At 47.3% G+C, this 14,823-nt stretch overlaps 1 protein-coding gene across 4 annotated transcripts in view; it reads right to left on the bottom strand.

Annotated features, from left to right (window-relative positions):
* Positions 1 to 14,823, bottom strand: part of SNX29 (sorting nexin 29) — a 154,446-nt gene that overhangs the window by 59,530 nt on the left and 80,093 nt on the right. For all 4 annotated transcript variants that reach the window (XR_013227311.1, XR_013227310.1, XM_077316989.1 and 1 more), the window contains one exon: positions 5,320 to 5,459. Coding sequence is in view for 2 of the 4 variants with exons in the window: in XM_077316989.1 (XP_077173104.1) it covers positions 5,320 to 5,459 (140 nt within the window). In the remaining 2 variants the exon portion in view is untranslated. The remainder of the gene's footprint in view (positions 1 to 5,319; positions 5,460 to 14,823) is intronic.

Here is a 14,823-nt window from a genome sequence, read left to right as displayed (position 1 = left end):
AAGCCTGCACACCTTTCCTAACAGCACAACCAGAACTCGACGAAGGAAGGGCAGGCCAACACCAACTACGCAGAAGCCCAACCTGCCAGTAACAACAACAAGCCTTTAATAGCATATAAAAGTGCAATATAAGAAGGGAAAGTGCAAAAGGATCCACTGCTAGTGAGAACAAAGGCAAATATCATGCTTTAGACATAATGCATTCACGATTTCTCATGGCAAGATGCAAAAACTTTGCTACTGGTTCAATTAGATCAGGGTTCTGGGATGTCAAAAGAAACCGAGTCAGTAAAGCTGTGAGCTCCTCTTGTGCCGGTGAAAAAGGGGCTGAGGGAAGGGGTATTGGGATGTGAGTGTCCGGCGTAGTGCAGGGGGTTGGACTAGATGACCCATGAGGTCCCTTCCAACTCTATGATTCTATGATTCTATGATTCATGGACCCGCCAGCAGGAAAGCTGTGTGCATTAGCAGATCCTCCGGCCAGGAGTGCTCCTTTGGAGCGCTTCAGCTAGTTAAAAAAACGTTCTATGGCCAGCTTGCGCAGGCCCAGTCTCGATGTGGGCCTGCACAAGAGCCCAGAAGATGAACTAAGAACTATTCCAACTTGTGAGCGCCTCACAGCAAAGGCAGCTTTGCATACAACGGAGCTCTGCTGTTTCGTGGGAATAGATTTCATAAATACCTATTTGGGGAGGATTGCCAAATAATCCTCGGCAATTAACTCCCGCGACATTTCACTGCTCTGATTCAGACGCCAACCTTGCTGTGGAGCTGCAGGCTTTAAAAGCTCAGCCGGCTCCCGGTTTGCAATGTGATTTCATCTCAAATTAAGATTTCATGAGGCCGCCCCCCCCGAACTTACAAAACTGGAAAATACGACACAACTGTCGTACGGAGCCCCAAAATAATCGCAAGGCACTGAGAAGGAAGCCCTTCATGATGGGATCCCAGTCCTGGAATTAATTATTTGGGCCAGGGCAGATCCAGTGGATAGGATAGGGCAATGTTTTGGGGGGGTTTGTTTACACAAAATACACACAACATGACCCTCGTTCCAAGTCGCATTTATTTCGGACTGCTTTAAAATCGCTCGCCACGTTTGAAAAAGCTCGACGGAGTAATTTCCAAAGGCGTTCTCTAAAATATCCTTCACAATATGATTTCCGACAATGGAAACTGTCATGCTAACGTCGCAGAGGCGGGAGAGGAAGCAAACTAAGCAGCGTTCTGCTTTTCCTAAATGATTTTTTATTTTTTTTGTGGCGCAATCTCCTGCAATTCTTACTTGGGAGGAAGCCCGTCTGAAATCAGCAGACTTGTTTCCGAGTAATAAACAATCCGCCATCCAGACGGATTCAGGTGGGTAGATAGGAATGGCAAATTGTAACATTACATAATGAATAGTAGAATGCAATGCAATTCGGAAAAGGAGTTCGGTATGTATTCTTCTGGTCTAGGGACCGGGCAGATAATCCACACACCTGTAAACACCTTCAAAGACTCTTTAGAAGAAGAGTTGGTTCTTAAATACCACTTTTCTCTACCCAAAGGAGTCTCAAAGCGGCTTACAGTCGCCTTCCCATTCCTCTCCCCACAACAGACACCCTCTGAGGGAGGGGAAGCTGAGAGAGACCTGAGATTACTGAAGAAGAAGAGTTGGTTCTTATATAACATCTTTCTCTACCTAAAGGAGTCTCAAAGCAGCTTACAGTCGCCTTCCCTTTCCTCTCCCCACCACAGACACCCTGTGAGGGAGGGGAGGCTGAGAGAGCCCTGATATTGCTCTTGATCAGAACAGTTTTATCAGTGCTGTGGTGAGCCCAAGGTCACCCAGCTGGCTGCCTGTGGGGGAGCGCAGAATCGAACCCAGCTCACCAGATTAGAAGTCCGCACTCCTAACCACGACACCAAACTGGCTCTCTAGCCAAACGTCTGGAGGCTGTGGTGGACTGGTTCAAGAAGCGTTGGCTGAAATTAAATCCAGCGAAAATGGGGGCCGTCTGGTGTGGCTGGCATGCTGAAGGAGATATGGTGCAACTCCCTACGCTAGACAGGGTCTGCCTAACACCTACGGCCACCGTCAAGAGTCTAGGTGTAAATCTGGGTGCCCTCCTACCCGTGGAGGCCCAGATCACAACGGTTGCCCACCAAGCATTGTACCACCTTCGCCAGGTGCAACAGTTTGTGTCGTACCTACCTATCGGCTTCTGACTTAGCCACGCAATGGTCTGCTCCAGACTAGAATTCTGTAACTTGCTCTGTGTAGGGCTGCCCTTGAGCATTAGGTTTCTTGTGATGTACAGTGCCACGTGGGGGACAGGAAACCACCTGGAAGGAACCTCATCCTCAGAGGGGCTCTGCCCGTGCGCAACAGGAAAGGAGGTGCAACTGGAACATGCCTTTTGGTGTAGTGGTTAGGAGTGCGGACTTCTAATCTGGCATGCCGGGTTCAATTCTGCGCTAGCCCCACATGCTACCAGCTGGGTGACCTTGGGCTTCCCACAGCACTGATAAAACTGTTCTGACCGAGCAGTGATATCAGGGCTCTCTCAGCCTCACCCACCCCACAGGGTGTCTGTTGTGGGGAGAGGAATGGGAAAGTGACTGTAAGCCGCTTGGAGCCTCCTTTGGGTAGGGAAAAGCGGCATATAAGAACCAACTCTTCTTCTTCTTCTTCTTTTTTCACTGTCCCTTCGACAACACTCAAAGGGGTAAGATTCTCCCCCCTTAAAGATCTGTTACGAAAAATTATTATCCCTTGGAGACCCTCGGACAATGAGACAAGCGGCAAAGTTTTGCACCTGTGTGTGTCGTTTTTGCGGTAAAATTTCCAACGGAGATGGAGGACTGAGAACGATTTTTACAGCCACGCTATGTGATCTACGATGATTTCATATTGCATATTGCATTCTGTACCATATTCCATATGCCACTTAATATACCCTCACTCGGTCTATAATAATTTTGTGACGTCACTTCCAGACTCGAAATGTTTATCTGTGACTGGTTTTTGGCTGCAAGAATAATCAATCTGGATGTCTCCTAACGATATGTAAAACCAGCCACACTGGACCTTCTTTTTAATATATCAAAAGAACCCCCCCCACACACACACACACATTCACACACACACAGATTTTACTGTCGATTTTGCATTTTTAAAACCAGGTATAAACGCGACTTCAAACCATTTAATTTCAGCCCCCCGCCCCCACCTATGTTTAGTATTCATGTTGCTGCTCAAGAGCTCATAGACAGATGGGAAACACACTGCATATAAAAACATTTTCTGAGCAAATGACCGGCCGCCATCCATTCACATTAAGTTTCCGCACATGGTAAGCAAATGGGTTTAGCAAGGCGTTATTGGCCAGAGCTCGCTGTCAGATGCATTACGGCGGTGGCTGCGATTCAAACCTATTCGGCATTACGCATTTTAACAACGGCGCTTCTAATGTCCAGTGGTTCTCGAGTGTTTGGGATTTGGAACCTCGTTGTTCGCTAGATGGGCCCCCAACTGGGACCCTTGGCACTGTCCTCTGCTAAAGAGGATAAGCTTGGGCAAACAAGCCTTTGTTGTTATTCACTGCCCCGGGAACTCTTGGTTGGAGCGCCAAACCAGGTGCGGAGGAGGAAACCAATACTGGTGCAGCTTGTTTTGCGACTCCACGGCCAAACTGAACCAGTCCTGATGTAATTGTGACTCAAGAGACATCACCAAGGCTGATTCCGCACAGGCGGAAAAGGCCGAGAGGGCAGCTGGCCCGTGTGAACTCCTCCCTGCCCTACGGTGGCCCACAAGGGGCAAAATAAAATAAAATAAAAAATGTCCCGGTTGGCTTTGTGATACTTTGTGGTGCTCGATCACAGCAGCTTTATCAGGGCCCGTGACTAGCCCAAGGTCACCCAGCTGGTTGCACGTGGGGGACTGCGGAATCAAACCGGGCTCGCCAGATTAGAAGCCCGCACCCCTAACCACTACACCAAGCTGGTTCTGGGTGGGATATTATAGAGAAGGGGGAGAGGAGTGAAGATTAACACAGGCCAAAAATATACCTGCCCTTAAGAAGCACGGGTAGGAATCCATGCTGTGCTCCGCCTAAAGGCAAGGGCTTATGGGAATCCTTCATATTTGTAACACGAGACGATTCTACCGAGGATGTCCAAAGCACATTATTTAGATGCACAAGTCGAAAGCTGACAGGCATAACTTTTGTTTGCACGTGCAGATTGCTTCTAGCTTGAAAGTAACCCCCCCCCCCCGAAAAAAAAAAAGTCACGGAGATTTAAAGGGAATCAGCAAGAAAAAAAAAATCTCAACAGAATCAATATGTCAGATGCAGTCGAAGACATGGAGTGAGTGAGCTCATTAAAACTTGAAGGCATTCGTATATGTTTATTTTACTTCGTTTCGTTTTTTTTTCTTTTCTTTTGAAAAATGAAAGCCCTCTGGAATCTGGTACAAGCATCTAGAAAATATGGAAATTTCCCTGTCAGGGAATGACAGGCAAACTTGTACTGAGAAATATGCTTTCAACACCAGTCTCTCTTTCCCTCCACCCTTTCCCTGAGTCAAAATGTTCTTTCTACAGATCTCAAACATGAGAAATATTATGTTCCACGGTCAAATATGGCAGGATGGGCCAATGAAGAACGGAAATGATTGGGTTACTGTAACCAGAGTTCAAGGCTGCCGATGCTCTAGAAATCACGCTTGTGCCCTAATACATGTTTAGGGTTTCTCTTGTGCCCTAATAAATTTGTAAGGGTTTTTGTCAAATGGGCAGTTTTTTTGCTCTTCTAGCCGTTTGGGAATTACATGTGATTTGTTTTGTTTTTACGGCTGTTTTAATGCAGCTTTCAATCACTGTTTTTATATGGTGCTTGGCTGCATTCATGTTCTCCTTCTTTCCTCCTTTAATAGCCCCTGTTTGTGAACCACTGCGGTTGAAAACCTATCTAGGCACAGCATAAATCTAAAAAGCAAAATGTCACAGCTACACGGAACCGGTTCCTTGAAACGCCGGCTAGTGCTAGCCAAGTGCTTTTCCCCTCCTGCTTTCTTTTCTGTCAAAATCTATATAATTTGAAGCAACAAAAGCTGTACAGCTATTGCTAACTGGGTGCTTTAATAATTCATTTCGCCAACGACATCCAAGACACCTGAATTCCAATGCGATTTTTTTTAAAGGAACCAAAACCCAGCACTATAATTGTGAATATTTCAGAGCAGCGGTGTTAATATTTTAAAAATCAGATCAGAAAGAAAAATAAGTTTAATAATACATGGTGTTATCTAGTTATTTGAGCAGTACTTACATAAAGAAGGGCATCAGTTGGCTAAGAGTCTCTTTTTTGGGGTTGGCAGTGAACTCCGGCACAGTCTGGATTACTTTGTTCATGACGTTTCTTAAGTAATTCTGAAGATGTTTCCGGCGTTCTTCCACAAATTTGGCATCCTGCGGGGAGGAGGGGAAGCAAACTGAATTCAGGTGTGTGTGTTTTTTAAAGAAAATTCTGAAGGGTCAAGCAAAAAACAAACAAACCACAATTAATTATTGGTCAGAAGCAAACTTGTCCCAGGACAAAAAGATTACCAGGATGGAACTTGGCCAACATTCTACTGCATAATTTGCAATCAGGTAACCTCATCCACAGCAGTAGCAGCCACAAGACTCAGGGGTGAACAGCTGAAGCAATCCAAAACGTTCCACATCAGCAAAGAGCAAACAATGCCAGGAACACCCCCAATGCAGTCGTAAAAACTAGCAACCGAGCAGCCAAGGTGCCACTAGGTGCACCTTTCAGATCTGGGCATTCAAAGTCTCTTTATGCAGCTGCTGAGAATACAGTAGCACTGAGGCACTGTATAATCTTAAAGCACATTCAATTAACGCGTCTATCCAAGGATCTGTAGGCTGTTGCGCATGATTTTTATCCTGAAGGTCTTTGGCCTCTCTAGTTAGAAGGAACCTGAGTCAAAAGGCTAGGGGGAAATGTCTGCTCAAGGTTAACCTTCTGGTCCAACATTATTGGGTGAACATGTCTTACTCCAATGTAGGCTATACGATCAATTCAGGGGAGAACTTATATCTTCTCTACAGAATAAGCCCAACTCAGAGGCAATCACAGACATGTTGTCGGACAAAAGCACAGAAAAAAACTTCTGTTGTGGCCAGATTTGCTTGGAGAGCAATCAAAACAAGGAAGAGCTGGTTGGATTCGGAGCAACTTAGGTAGAGATATCCTCAATTGCTTGAGATAATGCTTGTGAGTTTTAAAGCCAGAATGATTCTTATAGCTGGAATGTTTTTATCTTTCATAATATTTAAGCCATCAATGATTCTTTTATCTTGTTAATGCCAGATGTTTTTATGTACCATGTAATTTGACTACTGGTCTAGTACCGTAATAATAAAGACTTGACATTATTGGGTGGACCTACTTCTAACAAAGGACAAGATAGCTTCATACGTTCATACCAATAATTTATGATTGACTTTTCGGTCACCAACCTACCCTAATCCTATCCTGTCCTAACGGTATGTTCCACAACATCAGGCAACATAATAGCAACTCTAGTCTCAACGACAAGTAACAACAATCCCAACAACCCTTCAATACAACAATCTCAGCATCCATGGTGACAACGTTGTCAACTGGGGTCCCACAGGTTGGTCTATCCGGGAGCAGTTCACAGGGAGGGGTCTCTGGGGGGTGTTGTTGGTTCGGTCGACCTCAACCAAATGCCCAGTGGAAGAGCTCCATTTTGCAGGCCCCGCAGAACTGCTCGGGTAGAGCCTGATCTTTACAGGGAGCTCGCTCCACCAGGTTGGGGCCAGGAGAGAGAAAGCCCTGGCCCTGTGTGAGGTCAGACACACAGTTTTGGGGGGTCAGGGATCACCAGCCCATTGGGAACCCCGCATGGACATGCTGTATCCAGTACAGAGAAAAGGAACTACACCGTTGATTTCCGAACGTTACGCGTAAGAGAAAAGCGAAATCAGCAGGCCAAAATGAAGCAACAAACGCTGTCCTGTACTGATTGCCCAGAAATTATATGATTTACACACCAAACAAGACTTATCATTTATACACCAAACAAGACTTATCATCTTGGCCTGCTGATTTGGCTTTTCTCTTATGTGTATTCAGTACAGAAGCAGTTACCTCTCTGATGCCCGTGAAGTCAATTATGATGTCCCACTGCCCCGGGGCGGGGAGAAGCACATAGAGATATATTTATTTATTTTATCTATTTATTATTAGACTTTTATCTCGCCACTCCTGGCGTAGCTGGCTGGCTCACAGGGGCTTAACAACCAGTACGATCAATAAAAACCATTCCAATCAAGCATCTGTTACGGTAAATAGTATATACAGGGAGTGTTTTACAGATTCCACCTACAGGCCCTTCAGAAACATTCTCTCCCCCCACCCCCAGGTTCCCCAGAACCCCACACCCCTGTGTCTGGAGGAACCAAGTCATCTGGCAAGAATTATGTTTACATCTGCGTGAACCGAATTATCGCCGTTTTGATTTGAGCCCCATCTAATTCGGCTCCTAGGGCTGCCAGTCAACAATGCAATAGGAGCGAGAAACCTGGACGGAAGCCCAGAACGGAAAGCGACAAAGAGCTCTGGCAGTCACTTAATGAAGTTTAGCAGTTTGCAATTTTACTGTCTTACTGGGGCTTGCACATAAGAGAAAAATATATATATATATATATATATATATATCTCGGCCGGCTCCACGGTCCACAAAGGGACGCGGGAAGACAGAAAACAAACGAGGAGGAAGCTGGCTTGTCCAGCAACTCTGCTTTGTTAGGTGCTTATGACAAAGCGACACGCCTCTGAGATATGCAGAATGGGCAGACTGGAAACAAGAAATCTGGAGATGCAGACAAGGGACCTCCAGCAATGGTTAGATGCCCTGAATGAGGAAGGCCAGCAAGCCCATTGGCCCTCCAGCATTTCTTGGTTTTCCAGGCTAGGATGCTATAGGATGGCGATTTCAGTCTTCCGGCTACAATGGGCTACGGGATCCTGTAACCGGGATCCCCAGTGGTGCAGGAAGTGGAGCCGGATCCACGGGTTCTGGTTCCAACACATGTTTATATGCTCTAGAAAAAAACATGGGGACCCTTTTCTGCCCTGGAACTGCTGCTCCGGGTCTAGACGGGGGAAGATTTCCCCTGCTGGACCCGGTCTGCTCCAGATTACTGCCTCTACATACAATCCCACCTTCGTGAAAATAAATTTTAAAAATGCTCCAGTCAGTTCCGCACTACTGCAAAGGGCTGCGGAGCCAACTGGGGAAGTTCTTGACCTTTCCGGGATGCTTTAAGTGGGGGAGGAGCTGGGCCTTGCCTTTACATTTCTTCATTTACGTCACCCGACCCTCCTGCCCACGGAGAACCTAAACTGGCTTCCGCTGTTCTCCTCGCCTCCGTTTTATGCTCACAACAACCTTGTGAGGTAGGCGAGGCTCAAAGTTCATGCCTGGCCCCGGGCCACTCGGCTAGCTTCCAGGGCAAAGCGAGGGCGTGTGCCCGGGTCTCCCAGATCCTAAACCCCGCACCCAAACCACCACGTCACACTGGCTCACCTGCGATTTGTGAAAGAGAAAGCAAGTCAAATCCTTTGGCACAACTAGTTGCGGTTCATGTCGCCGAATTTATTCCTAAAGGAGCCTCAACTTCAAGTGTAAGGCGGCAAACTCGTAATTATTTTTACGAGACCCATAAATAACGGCTGACTGGTGAAAACACACAGAGGTACTTTTTATTGTCAGTTTACAAACTCTCCAAGGTGACTCTTCAAGCAAAGCTGTTCAGTGAACTGGAACTCTTTATATCCAATGCTCTGGTGAGAATAACTGCTAGATTTTTCTTTTTTGTGTGTGTGGTTAAAGCAGGCTCCCCACGAGGCCGAAATGACAAGGTTGACTGGCCATGTGTTTGACAAATTGGTGTCCTTTGAATAATCAAGGATATGCTGTAATTCTTGGGATTGCCTAACACAGTTGAATTGGGGGTCATGGGGGGCTACATGCGCAGAATCCTCCAGCCCCCCAGCCCCAACAAGACTGCATAACTCCAGTGCCTATCATGAAAGGGGCACAAGTACTTGGTATCTTGTACTCTTACATAATTTCAGTTGTTGCATTGTTATATCAGGAACTAGCCTGTAATATTCATTTGGCCACTGAGAAGGGCCGAGAAAGGCTGAAACACATATTGTCGGGGGTCAGCAATGGTCATTTTTTATTGTCACCGGAAAGATATGGGTATCTATCTATCTATCTATCTATCTATCTATCTATCTATCTATCTATCTATCTATCTATCTATCTATCTATCTATCTATCTATCTATCTATCTATCTATCTATCTATCTATCTACCTACCTACCTACCTATCTACCTATCTACCTATCTATCTCCCCTCCCCTTCTTTCTCCCCTTCTTTCTCAGCCTCTCTCTCTCCCCCTCTCCCCCTCTCCCTTCCTCCCTTCCTCCCTTCTTCCTTCCTTCCTTCCTTCCTTCCTTCCTTCCTTCCTTCCTTCCTTCCTTCCTTCCTTCCTTCCTTCCGAGGACTGGTCAGTTTCCTTCCTTCCTTCCTTCCTTCCTCCCTCCCTCCCTTCCGAGGACTGGTCAGTTTCCTTCCTTCCTTCCTTCCTTCCTTCCTTCCTTCCTTCCTTCCTTCCTTCCTTCCTTCCTTCCTTCCTTCCTTCTCTTTGATCTCTCCCTTTTTCCTTCCTTCCTTCCTTCCTTCCTTCCTTCCTTCCTTCCTTCCTTCCTTCCTTCCTTCCTTCCTTCCTTCCTTCCTTCCTCCTCCTCCTTCCTTCCTTCCTTCCTTCCTTCCTTCCTTCCTACCACTCATACATACATACATATGCCGCCTTCCCCATGGTGGTTTACATGAAACAGGAATGATACAGATAACAACAACGTACTGATAACAGTAAACAGTAAACAGCAAAGGGGGGGGGACAATAGACTACTAGAGAACATTAAATCAACTCCTACTGAGGCCCAGTCGGTTGGGCGTCTGCCTGTCTGAATCTTTTTTCCCAGCTTGCCGGCACAGCCTGTCTTGTTCTCCCGGATTACTCCATGCAGCCTGAGACAGGAGGCCTGGATACTCCACTGGGCTTTAGAACAATATAATCCATCTCTGTTTGGGGACTTGCCTCTTGAGCACAGGCCTGGCGAGAACATCCTTCCTTCACGCATACGTACGTGACTCTCCTTCTCCACCTCAAGTCCCCATTCCCCCCCCCTCACTGAAACGGCGCCCTGTGAAATCCTTAATTGTACGCACCTTGGCCAATCACCTCAAGCCAGCCAGCAGCATAAAAATAACAAAAATACCCAGAGGCCAAGCGGCGTTTTCCTTTTGCAAATCACCCGATACGACTTTACACGTTTCTTTATTTTGCTTTTCGTTCGGCGGGCACCGGTTTACCTTCCGTTACCCTTTTTAATGCCCTCTTCCATTATTTATTATGCCTATTTTAATATGTCTGCATTGCCTTTCTCCCCCAAAACAGGAGTCAAGGTGAGTCAGACGCTCGTAAAAGGCCAGCGAGACACCTGAAAATCCAGAGCGGCACCATGAAATAAGGCCAGGAGCAGGGAAACCAGCACTGGCAGTAGAGTCTCAACTGGAACTTAATCCACGTTTAGCATCCTGGTTCCCGGGGGAACCTCATTAATGCAAACCAGCTTTTCAAGTAAAAAGACGGTTTCTAGCTGGGATTCTCAGTATGAGAAAGGGGCAGGAGCAAAGAGGGTTCTGTTTATATCACGCTGGGATGCTGCAAAGCAGCTCTGGCCCGCCCTTGTTTTCATTCAGCCTCGTTTCCTGCCACCCGAATGCTTAAAATAATTGCAGATAAAAGCCTGGCCATCCCCGGGAGCTCCTGCAAAATCCTGGCTTAAGAGAATGAGCTGCGGTCTGGTTCAAATCTCAAATTCATTCGTCTTAGGCAAGACAATCTCTCTCAGCCCCACGGCGGGATAATACCGACCTACGTAGTCAGGGGATTGCTGTGATAATATTGGGTGGGGGCATTTTTAAACGCTGCAAAAGGGAGGAATGATACTGGCCCGCCTTATAGGGCTGTTGTCAGGATTGCTGTCCTAATATCGGTAAGGTGTTCTGAACCCGGAAAGAGTGGGGTCATCGTGGCGGCTACCTTATAGGGCAGTTGTAAATATTGCTGTAATACTGACATGAAGGGGGGAGCAATACTGGCCTACCTTATAGGGCTGTTAGGTCAAGACCAATGTGCTCAAGCAGATGAGGTATTTTGAACACTGAGCACTAGATTCATTCATTCATTCATTCATTCGATGTTTATACCGCCGTCCCATATGGCTACATACATAATTGTGCACACATCCTTAAAGCAGGAGGTGACAGAAACAGAAGCTATGGAGAGTTACTTTGCTTAAGCAGACAACTGGCAGAACAAAGACTTAGAATCATAGAATCCTAGAGTTGGAAGGGGCCACACAGGCCATCTAGTCCAACCCCCTGCTCAGCGCAGGATCATAGAATCATAGAATCCTAGAGTTGGAAGGGGCCACACAGGCCATCTAGTCCAACCCCCTGCTCAACGCAGGATCATAGAATCATAGAATCCTAGAGTTGGAAGGGGCCACACAGGCCATCTAGTCCAACCCCCTGCTCAACGCAGGATCATAGAATCAAGAGTTGGAAGGGGCCACACAGGCCATCTAGTCCAACCCCCTGCTCAACGCAGGATCATAGAATCCTAGAATCATAGAGTTGGAAGGGGCCATAGAGGCCATCTAGTCCAACCCCCTGCTCAACGCAGGATCAGCCCAAAGCATCCTAAAGCATCCAAGAAAAGTGTGTCTCCAACCTTTGCTTGAAGACTGCCAGTGAAGACTTGCATGAGGGGCTCTAAATTCAGGGGCTCCCCACTGAAACTTTGCCCTGTCAAGAGGGTTTGGGGCTTCCCGTTCTTCTCTAACACAAACCGTAAACACAGGGGGGTCCTTGACTGTTGGGGCCTTTGCAGGCTAGCGGCAAAACCTTGAACCTGATCCGGTCTCTCCTCTGGTTGGCAGAGCACTGACGTGATATGGGCGCTCCATTTAGTCCCAGGAAGGAGTCGTGCTGCTGCATTTTGACCCAGCTGGAGTTTCCGGATCAGCTTCCAGGGTAGCCCCGCATACAGCCAGTTACAGAAAACCAGTTTGTAGATGACTGTTGCGTGGATCACAGCCCGGCAGACGACTTTTGTGATCTGGGCTTCCATAAATAGGGAGGCATCCCTTGCCACGGGCCAACTGGGGGCCTGTGTCACGCCACGACTGAGACCACCCTGCGCCAATGTCCTCCAGAATTGGGAATCAGCCCTGCAACTGGACAAGTTCTGGGGCGGCCCGAATTCCCCATGGGGAAAAGGTCTAAGCGTCTGCATCCTTGGAAGCATGATTCCCCTCCATTGCAGTTTAAAATATTAAATAATGCAAATTGCATTCACTAATACTTGTTAGTGGTGACTTGCTAGGATGTGAAATACGAAAGTCAGAAACCGACGGACTGAAGACTCCCATGGGTAGAGGACTAGATCTTGAATCCATAGGGGGAGAAAAAAACATTGGGTCATTTTTTGCTAGATGCGCGTTACCGACAGCACGAAGTTTCGACAGAATTCTTTCGCGACATACATTTGGCCAAAGGAACCCGGTTTGCATACATTAGCTTTATGCTATTTAATGAGATTTAAATGAGGCGTGGAATCTAAAATACTGGGGAGAATCATATGCAAGGGGGGAAGTGAACAATGTAGATTTATTTAAGGGCTGCCTGAAGCTGCACGGCTCGGACGGCCTTCCCTTTCCCCCCCTTCTCAAAAAAGCCGCCGTTAACGTTTTCCTCCCTCCGTTATGGTAATGACGTTAATTTGTCCTGAGGGGCAATGCTGTGAAATTGCAAGGGGCACTGAACTCAAGCCGGGATGGCTCTTGGAGTCACACTTGGCGAGGGAACTGGAGACTACGAAGTGTGGGAGACTTGAGTCCTCTTCAGGCCAATGAGAAGCCTGACGCCTCCAGGGACAGCAATACGGAGACGCTTGCGGGAAATCGGGCTAGATTAGAAAAGAAGGAAAACTTCCGCAGGGCTCCAATTTTCATAGAACTGTAGAAGGGACCTCCAGGGTCGTCTAGTCCAGGGGGAGTCAACCTGTGGTCCTCCAGATGTCCATGGAACACATTTCCCATGAGCCTAACCCTAACCCTGCTGGCAGGGGCTCATGGGAAATGTACTCCATGGACATCTGGAGGACCACAGGTTGACTACCCCTGGTCTAGTCTAACCCACTGCTCAGTGCAGGACCTCAGTGCGCATCCCCCAACGACCTCAGTTCCACGCCCAAGTGATCCCCCCACCAAAAATCTCCAGAATCTAACCTAGCCTGGAGGAAATTCACCTCCCTTAAGAGTTGGCTACGTGACTTGGGTGTTCCACCTGGTTACGGAACACCGCCTGGGCGTTCCGCCTTACGCAATCACGACTTTAGTTTTCACTTTGTGAGCTTTCCCTCCGCTGTCTGCCAGAGACGACCTCCCTCTGACCCGATTCTCAGCCTCGGCCAGCTCTCTGCCCTCTGTTCAAAACAACTCCGCGGGTGGGGATGTCCAGCTTTGCTTTGGAGCCAAGAATGACGGATGAGGCCTGCTCTGCAAAGTGTCTTCTGGACAGGAGGAATTATGTTATACCTCTGCAGTTTTCTCACTTGGATGCTAAGTGGGTCACGACAAAGTCATTTTCTTCCCGGATACCCAGAGAGAGAAAGAGAGAGAGAGTGTAGATCAGAGCCTTCCTGTATACCAAGACAGAGAGAGAGAGAGCCTGACTTTCATACTGAGTTGCTAGAATTTGCAGAGCAACAGATACCCTGCAAATAAAGGAGAATTGAGGTTAACACTACCTTGACGTCCCTTTCTGCAGAGTGAAACAAATGGCAAATTCAGATGCTCCTTGGAAAACAAAGATTTGCTTCTGTTTTTGCCCTGTACTTATGTGGCAGGCAAGTGCTCTTGGAACGGACAGGCTGAAAGACCTGGGCAACCAAAGCGAAGTCTAACGAACCGCAAAGGAAGAAATCTCCAGTTTGCTTTTGCTGGAGACAGACAAAGGAGATTCTAAAGAACGCAAAACGTGGCGAACATGAAATGTATTTATGCAAATACGTCCCACGTGTTAGTAAACTACTAGAAGGCCTCTGGCCAAGGAGCAGTCAGCTTGAACAACAGGTACCACAATCAACTGCTCCCTTGTGATCTTTGCCTGGTGCCTTCACTTCTTGATTTGCTCGTTTAAAGGTAAAGGTCAAGGTATCCCCTGTGCAAGCACCTGGTCATGTCTGACCCTTGGGGTGACGCCCTCCAGCGTTTTCATGGCAGACTCAATACGGGGTGGTTTGCCAGTGCCTTCCCCAGTCATTACCCTTTTAGCCCCCAGCAAGCTGGGTATTCATTTTGTCGGCCTCAGAAGGAAGGAAGGCTGAGTCAACCTTGAGCCGGCTGCTGGGATCGAACTCCCAGCCTCATGGGCAGAGCTTTCAGACGGCTGCCTTACCACTCTGCGCCACAAGAGGCTCTTTTTGCTCGTTTACTGAAACCTATTTTCACTGTCAATTTGTAACTTTTCAAGTTTTCATCTTGCCTCCCGGGCAGGATCACGGCTAGGATTGGAATAATTCTGACGTTATATAAATGTCAAGCATTGCTGTTGGCTGCTTTTGCTGACTGGGTTTCTTTTCGACCATTAGCTC

Source organism: Paroedura picta, chromosome 17 (genome assembly GCF_049243985.1).
Source record: "Paroedura picta isolate Pp20150507F chromosome 17, Ppicta_v3.0, whole genome shotgun sequence".
Lineage (NCBI taxonomy): Eukaryota > Metazoa > Chordata > Lepidosauria > Squamata > Gekkonidae > Paroedura > Paroedura picta.
Note: the sequence above shows the minus strand (reverse complement) of the source record. Positions and strands in the feature narration are given on the sequence as shown.